General features: G+C 49.6%; 1 protein-coding gene across 2 annotated transcripts in view; it reads left to right on the top strand.

Moving 5' to 3' along the window:
• pdpr (pyruvate dehydrogenase phosphatase regulatory subunit) overlaps positions 1-10000 on the top strand; it is a 38241-nt gene that overhangs the window by 12426 nt on the left and 15815 nt on the right. For both annotated transcript variants that reach the window (XR_013817179.1, XM_079825177.1), the window contains exons 7-9: positions 5538-5655; positions 5988-6137; positions 9977-10000. The exon at positions 9977-10000 is cut by the window's right edge and continues 169 nt beyond it. Coding sequence is in view for 1 of the 2 variants with exons in the window: in XM_079825177.1 (XP_079681303.1) it covers positions 5538-5655; positions 5988-6137; positions 9977-10000 (292 nt within the window). In the remaining variant the exon portion in view is untranslated. The remainder of the gene's footprint in view (positions 1-5537; positions 5656-5987; positions 6138-9976) is intronic.

Genomic DNA, 10000 nt, shown 5'->3' on the forward strand with positions numbered 1-10000 from the left:
GCGCACTAAAGAACTGCACATGACACACGCGTGTCCACTCGTCATCATCATGCGGGTGCACTAAAGAACTGCACATGACACACGCGTGTCCGCTCGTCATCATCATGCGGGCGCACTAAAGAACTGCACATGACACGCGTGTCCGCTCGTCATCATCATGCGGGTGCACTAAAGAACTGCACATGACACACGCGTGTCCACTCGTCATCATCATGCGGGCGCATTAAAGAACTGCACATGACACGCGTGTCCACTCGTCATCATCATGTGGGCGCACTAAAGAACTGCACATGACACACGCGTGTCCACTCGTCATCATCATGCGGGCGCACTAAAGAACTGCACATGACACACGCGTGTCCACTCGTCATCATCATGTGGGCGCACTAAAGAACTGCACATGACACACGCGTGTCCACTCGTCATCATCATGTGGGCGCACTAAAGAACTGCACATGACACACGCGTGTCCACTCGTCATCATCATGTGGGCGCACTTAAGAACTGCACATGACACACGCGTGTCCACCCGTCATCATCATGTGGGCGCACTAAAGAACTGCACATGACACACGCGTGTCCACTCGTCATCATCATGCTGTCGCACTAAAGAACTGCACATGACACACGCGTGTCCACCCGTCATCATCATGTGGGCGCACTAAAGAACTGCACATGACACACGCGTGTCCACTCGTCATCATCATGCGGGCGCACTAAAGAACTGCACATGACACACGCGTGTCCACTCGTCATCATCATGTGGGCGCACTAAAGAACTGCACATGACACACGCGTGTCCACTCGTCATCATCATGTGGGCGCACTAAAGAACTGCACATGACACACGCGTGTCCACTCGTCATCATCATGCGGGCGCACTAAAGAACTGCACATGACACGCGTGTCCACTCGTCATCATCATGTGGGCGCACTAAAGAACTGCACATGACACACGCGTGTCCACTCGTCATCATCATGTGAGCGCACTAAAGAACTGCACATGACACACGCGTGTCCACCCGTCATCATCATGTGGGCGCACTAAAGAACTGCACATGACACACGCGTGTCCACTCGTCATCATCATGTGGGCGCACTTAAGAACTGCACATGACACACGCGTGTCCACCCGTCATCATCATGTGGGCGCACTAAAGAACTGCACATGACACACACGTGTCCACCCGTCATCATCATGTGAGCGCACTAAAGAACTGCACATGACACACGCGTGTCCACTCGTCATCATCATGTGGGCGCACTAAAGAACTGCACATGACACACGCGTGTCCACTCGTCATCATCATGCTGTCGCACTAAAGAACTGCACATGACACACGCGTGTCCACCCGTCATCATCATGTGGGCGCACTAAAGAACTGCACATGACACACACGTGTCCACTCGTCATCATCATGTGGGCGCACTAAAGAACTGCACATGACACACGCGTGTCCACCCGTCATCATCATGTGGGCGCACTAAAGAACTGCACATGACACACACGTGTCCACTCGTCATCATCATGTGGGCGCACTAAAGAACTGCACATGACACACGCGTGTCCACTCGTCATCATCATGTGGGCGCACTAAAGAACTGCACATGACACACGTGTGTCCACTCGTCATCATCATGCTGTCGCACTAAAGAACTGCACATGACACACACGTGTCCACCCGTCATCATCATGTGGGCGCACTAAAGAACTGCACATGACACACGCGTGTCCACTCGTCATCATCATGTGGGCGCACTAAAGAACTGCACATGACACACGCGTGTCCACTCGTCATCATCATGCGGGCGCACTAAAGAACTGCACATGACACACGCGTGTCCACTCGTCATCATCATGCGGGCGCACTAAAGAACTGCACATGACACACGCGTGTCCACTCGTCATCATCATGCGGGCGCACTAAAGAACTGCACATGACACGCGTGTCCACTCATCATCATCATGTGGGCGCACTAAAGAACTGCACATGACACACGCGTGTCCACTCGTCATCATCATGCGGGCGCACTAAAGAACTGCACATGACACACGCGTGTCCGCTCGTCATCATCATGCGGGCGCACTAAAGAACTGCACATGACACACGCGTGTCCACTCGTCATCATCATGCGGGTGCACTAAAGAACTGCACATGACACACGCGTGTCCACTCGTCATCATCATGCGGGCGCATTAAAGAACTGCACATGACACGCGTGTCCACTCGTCATCATCATGCGGGCGCACTAAAGAACTGCACATGACACACGCGTGTCCACTCGTCATCATCATGCGGGCGCATTAAAGAACTGCACATGACACGCGTGTCCACTCGTCATCATCATGCGGGTGCACTAAAGAACTGCACATGACACACGCGTGTCCACTCGTCATCATCATGCGGGCGCATTAAAGAACTGCACATGACACACGCGTGTCCACTCGTCATCATCATGCGGGCGCACTAAAGAACTGCACATGACACGCGTGTCCACTCGTCATCATCATGCGGGTGCACTAAAGAACTGCACATGACACACGCGTGTCCACTCGTCATCATCATGCGGGCGCACTAAAGAACTGCACATGACACACGCGTGTCCACTTGTCATCATCATGCGGGCGCACTAAAGAACTGCACATGACACACGCGTGTCCACTCGTCATCATCATGCGGGCGCACTAAAGAACTGCACATGACACACGCGTGTCCACTCGTCATCATCATGCGGGCGCACTAAAGAACTGCACATGACACACGCGTGTCCACTCGTCATCATCATGCGGGTGCACTAAAGAACTGCACATGACACACGCGTGTCCACTCGTCATCATCATGCGGGCGCACTAAAGAACTGCACATGACACACGCGTGTCCACTCGTCATCATCATGCGGGTGCACTAAAGAACTGCACATGACACACGCGTGTCCGCTCGTCATCATCATGCGGGCGCACTAAAGAACTGCACATGACACGCGTGTCCGCTCGTCATCATCATGCGGGTGCACTAAAGAACTGCACATGACACACGCGTGTCCACTCGTCATCATCATGCGGGCGCATTAAAGAACTGCACATGACACGCGTGTCCACTCGTCATCATCATGTGGGCGCACTAAAGAACTGCACATGACACACGCGTGTCCACTCGTCATCATCATGCGGGCGCACTAAAGAACTGCACATGACACACGCGTGTCCACTCGTCATCATCATGTGGGCGCACTAAAGAACTGCACATGACACACGCGTGTCCACTCGTCATCATCATGTGGGCGCACTAAAGAACTGCACATGACACACGCGTGTCCACTCGTCATCATCATGCGGGCGCACTAAAGAACTGCACATGACACGCGTGTCCACTCGTCATCATCATGTGGGCGCACTAAAGAACTGCACATGACACACGCGTGTCCACTCGTCATCATCATGTGAGCGCACTAAAGAACTGCACATGACACACGCGTGTCCACCCGTCATCATCATGTGGGCGCACTAAAGAACTGCACATGACACACGCGTGTCCACTCGTCATCATCATGTGGGCGCACTTAAGAACTGCACATGACACACGCGTGTCCACCCGTCATCATCATGTGGGCGCACTAAAGAACTGCACATGACACACACGTGTCCACCCGTCATCATCATGTGAGCGCACTAAAGAACTGCACATGACACACGCGTGTCCACTCGTCATCATCATGCGGGCGCACTAAAGAACTGCACATGACACACGCGTGTCCACTTGTCATCATCATGCGGGCGCACTAAAGAACTGCACATGACACACGCGTGTCCACTCGTCATCATCATGCGGGCGCACTAAAGAACTGCACATGACACACGCGTGTCCACTCGTCATCATCATGCGGGCGCACTAAAGAACTGCACATGACACACGCGTGTCCACTCGTCATCATCATGCGGGTGCACTAAAGAACTGCACATGACACACGCGTGTCCACTCGTCATCATCATGCGGGCGCACTAAAGAACTGCACATGACACACGCGTGTCCACTCGTCATCATCATGCGGGTGCACTAAAGAACTGCACATGACACACGCGTGTCCGCTCGTCATCATCATGCGGGCGCACTAAAGAACTGCACATGACACGCGTGTCCGCTCGTCATCATCATGCGGGTGCACTAAAGAACTGCACATGACACACGCGTGTCCACTCGTCATCATCATGCGGGCGCATTAAAGAACTGCACATGACACGCGTGTCCACTCGTCATCATCATGTGGGCGCACTAAAGAACTGCACATGACACACGCGTGTCCACTCGTCATCATCATGCGGGCGCACTAAAGAACTGCACATGACACACGCGTGTCCACTCGTCATCATCATGTGGGCGCACTAAAGAACTGCACATGACACACGCGTGTCCACTCGTCATCATCATGTGGGCGCACTAAAGAACTGCACATGACACACGCGTGTCCACTCGTCATCATCATGCGGGCGCACTAAAGAACTGCACATGACACGCGTGTCCACTCGTCATCATCATGTGGGCGCACTAAAGAACTGCACATGACACACGCGTGTCCACTCGTCATCATCATGTGAGCGCACTAAAGAACTGCACATGACACACGCGTGTCCACCCGTCATCATCATGTGGGCGCACTAAAGAACTGCACATGACACACGCGTGTCCACTCGTCATCATCATGTGGGCGCACTTAAGAACTGCACATGACACACGCGTGTCCACCCGTCATCATCATGTGGGCGCACTAAAGAACTGCACATGACACACACGTGTCCACCCGTCATCATCATGTGAGCGCACTAAAGAACTGCACATGACACACGCGTGTCCACTCGTCATCATCATGTGGGCGCACTAAAGAACTGCACATGACACACGCGTGTCCACTCGTCATCATCATGCTGTCGCACTAAAGAACTGCACATGACACACGCGTGTCCACCCGTCATCATCATGTGGGCGCACTAAAGAACTGCACATGACACACACGTGTCCACTCGTCATCATCATGTGGGCGCACTAAAGAACTGCACATGACACACACGTGTCCACCCGTCATCATCATGTGGGCGCACTAAAGAACTGCACATGACACACGTGTGTCCACTCGTCATCATCATGCTGTCGCACTAAAGAACTGCACATGACACACACGTGTCCACCCGTCATCATCATGTGGGCGCACTAAAGAACTGCACATGACACACGCGTGTCCACTCGTCATCATCATGTGGGCGCACTAAAGAACTGCACATGACACACGCGTGTCCACTCGTCATCATCATGTGGGCGCACTAAAGAACTGCACAACCCAAACATGAGCGCACACAATCCTGCAGTTCTGTTTCTTGGCCGCTAGAGGGCTATAGTGCACCTTTAAAATATTCTCATAGAAAATAATGAGAGTTATTTTGATCATCACTTGGAAAAGGTTTTGTGCACTATAATTGTGTAATGCTTTATTTTGTCATGTATGTTTCTGTCCCATGTCCAGTAATGGTTGCGGTGTGTTTTCAGTGGGCGTATGAGCTGGGTCAGAGCAGCGAGGTCAAAGTGTCTGTCCCGCTTCACGGCTGTGAACACTTCTACCTGCTGACCAAACCCCTGTCCGAGCCCCTGCGGCCCGACAGCCCAGGTGACACACACACACACACACACACACACACACACACACACACACACACACACACACACACACTCACTCACTCACTCACACTCACACACACACACACACACACACACACACACTCACTCACTCACTCACTCACTCACTCACTCACTCACTCACTCACTCACTCACTCACTCACTCACTCACTCACTCACTCACTCACTCACTCACTCACTCACACACACACACACACACTCACACACACACTAGCATTAGCTCTCATTATCTGAGGTGGCCCTGCTCCTCTGTGATTGGCTGAAGCCGGCGTGAGCAGCTGTGGTGTGTTGTTTGTCTGCAGTGGTGATAGATATGGACGGACGGATCTACGCCCGCGCCTGGCATGGAGGAATCCTGTCCGGAGGCTTTGAGAAGAACCCTAAGCCCATCTTCACTGAGGGCCGCAACCAGCTGGAGATCCAGAACATGCAGGAAGACTGGGATCACTTCGGTGAGCTGATGATGTCACAGCACTGAAACACGCGTGTTCTCACTGAACCAATCCGCCTTTGAGCGACTAGAACAGATGAAGGGATGACATTAGTAATATTCAATATTCTTTATGTTGTGTGTTATGCACATTGGGATTAGGGATGAAACGGTATGGAAATTTAACATCACGATTATAGTGACCCAAATTATCACGGTTATCAATATTATCACGGTTTTGTTCAAACGAAATGAAAGTGTTCAAAAAGAACAGATGCACTCACTTAAAACATTTCAACAAGTTTTATATTTGAAATTCAACAAACAACAAATAACTAAAGCAGCTCTAAGCACTTTTTTAAGCTAGATTCTGTGGGATTTCCTTCCTTAATGGCCGCCGTCAATAGCAACGCATAACACATAAATAATAATAATTTGTCGTAAATATAATCTCTAATATTATCACTGTAAATATATTCCCAAGCAATATTCTCATCAGTGTTCTATCAGACACATTTAAATCTAGCATATTTTGTGTTAGAGCCCAAACAGTATCCTAGTGAAATAATGCATATCCATATTTCCATATGATTTGACAGTTTATTTTATTAAATATCAAAATGTGTGCATCATACCTGACACCTAGATGAACACTTTACAGTCTTTTTATGACTGTCATTCTCTTCAAATGCTATTGAAGTTTGAAACGTGTATAACGTTACCAATGTTGTATGTAACTTTACAGACGGTCCCTAAATTTGCCTGCGTTATGCCAGTCATATCAGATGCGCTGTGCTTCTGCTGTGTTTTTTTAAACCATTTTCGCTGCTGAAATAGAACAAAAACAGTCGATCACTGTATGATGAATGAATCTCCTGCGTACATCGCACGTTTATCTCTGCTTTGAGTGCAGATTTCAGCGTGTGAGAGCGGCGCGCGCTCTGAACAAAACTCCGCTAATCTGAACGCCTTTGATTATGAGATATTGCATTCATAAACTCAATGGAAGCACGTGTAAGTGCTTATAATGCGCAACGCGATTATAACAGATGGCTTTTGAGAAGACTATTACAAGTTCAACAGCCAGAGTGGCTAGTGTGCAGCCGAAATAACGTTACACTCGCAAATGGCGGTTGTTGATGTCAAGCCCTGATTATCCCTTAAATGTCACCCTAGTCTTGTCTGAATTTGTTCGTTCGCTTCACGTTATTATTTGCCAGACGTAGGTTTGGTACTGAGGTCAAAGTCCACTTGCCTTGCGTTCGTAGTTTTGAAGTGTTCCCCCTATTACAGCGACTTTCTTCTGGCATGTTTGCAGACAGGGTGACCATCTTAGATTAAGTTTCCCTCAGGACTTTTGTAAAAGCCAAAATATGACCACACCTCAGATTTGGTCCTTTTAGAAGGCAGAACAATCTCCAGAGTGCTGTCACTGCTTTCTGCCATTTCTCCTCATTCAGAAAACAGCGGTGCTGCGCCAGACTGACGCTGACTGGACAAGATTTACCGCGAGTTTTCACAACCGTGATAATCACACGCGGTTTTAATGATAATAAAATTTTATACGATATTACTAACCGTCACTAAATTTTATCGTGGTTTATCGTGAAACCGGTAATCGTTTCATCCCTAATTGGGATGCAGGGTCAGATTAAACATCAGATCATTATTTCTGCAGACTCATTCATGTGTAGATGATCTCAATCCACTGCCTCTGTGTTTCCTCTCCAGTGCTAAGATGAGTTTGATGACACTTTAATTTGATTGGTAAACGCCCTATTGTGTCCTATTATTATAACTGAATTAGATTACATTTATGAAATTGACACACAAGATGATGCATGTATAGGGTTAGGGTTAAAAATGGCTTTATAAAGGTTCAAATGCCTATAAAGGCCAAATCAATTGGAAAGGATGATGTGAACTGACCACACATGAAGACATGAAGAATATCAGAAACGTTAGGAGTCTCTGACCACAGCTGTCCTCGCCCTGCCCAGTAACACACGCAGCTAAAATCCTCTAATTATCGGTATCAGGAAAATCCCAGAAAATATCGAGAGATTATTTTTTGTCAATACGTCACAGCCCTCAGTGGAGCCCAGGAACGCAGAGGATATCAGTTAGACCTGTGGTCATAATGTTTTGGTCACACACACTCTCACTCACTCACACGCACGCATGCACACACTCACAAACTCACGCACACACACACACACTCTAACACAATGAGTGTGTGTTTGTGTTAGAGTGTGTGTGTGTGTGTGTGTAAAGGCCTGTGGGCCTGTGTACACACACACACACACACACACACACACACACACACACACACACACACACACACACACCACAGATCATCAGAGCCAGCGGCAGAAGAACTGGCTGAGGAAAGACTGATCTCACTGGGTTAATGAGCGCCGCTGATCCACTGGAGCTCACACACACACACACACACACACACACACACACACACACACACACACACACACACACACACACACCACACCACAGATCATCAGAGCCAGCGGCAGAAGGACTGGCTGAGGAAAGGCTGATCTCACCGGGTTAATGAGCGCCGCTGATCCACTGGAGCTCACACACACACACACACACACACACACACACACACCACAGATCATCAGAGCCAGCGGCAGAAGGACTGGCTGAGGAAAGGCTGATCTCACTGGAGCTCACACACACACACACACACACACACACACACACACACACCACAGATCATCAGAGCCAGCGGCAGAAGGACTGGCTGAGGAAAGGCTGATCTCACCGGGTTAATGAGCTGAGCTGATCCACTGGAGCTCACACACACACACACACACACACACACACACACACACACACACACACACACACACACACACACACACACACACACACACACACACACACACACACACACACACACACACACACACCACAGATCATCAGAGCCAGCGGCAGAAGGACTGGCTGAGGAAAGGCTGATCTCACTGGAGCTCACACACACACACACACACACACACACACACCACAGATCATCAGAGCCAGCGGCAGAAGAACTGGCTGAGGAAAGGCTGATCTCACCGGGTTAATGAGCTGAGCTGATCCACTGGAGCTCACACACACACACACACACACACACACACACACACACACACACACACACACACCACAGATCATCAGAGCCAGCGGCAGAAGAACTGGCTGAGGAAAGGCTGATCTCACCGGGTTAATGAGCTGAGCTGATCCACTGGAGCTCACACACACACACACACACACACACACACACACACACACACACACACACACACCACACCACAGATCATCAGAGCCAGCGGCAGAAGAACTGGCTGAGGAAAGGCTGATCTCACCGGGTTAATGAGCTGAGCTGATCCACTGGAGCTCTCACACACACACACACACACACACACACACACACACACACACACACCCACACACACACACACACACACACACCAGATCACATGTTCAAATAGGCACTCTTTATATAAATAAACCACAGATTTGAGCTTTAAACAACTACATTATCGACTGAAAAAGTCTTAAAACTATGTTTTGTCACACATTAACAGTAGATTTGAACAAAGACGTGTAAACACAGCCCATGTCAGACATTTCTCACTGAGTCGAGCCGCTGGCAGAAGCTCCGCCCATGAGGAGAATCACGTCTGTTGTGCAGTGAATGTCACGCGTGATTGAAGCGAGTAAACTCAACATGTTCAAGCGTCCGGTGTGAACGCCACATAAGAGTGTGTGAGAGTGATCATGTGACTGATTGTCTCATAAGCTGTAAGAGTGTGTGATCATGTGAGTGATCATGTGACCGCTGGGGTGTGTCCGCAGAGCCCATGCTGAGCGCTCTTCTGC

The sequence above is a fragment of the Gobio gobio genome, assembly GCF_949357685.1.
Source record: "Gobio gobio genome assembly, chromosome: 9".
NCBI classification, from domain to species: Eukaryota; Metazoa; Chordata; class Actinopteri; order Cypriniformes; family Gobionidae; genus Gobio; species Gobio gobio.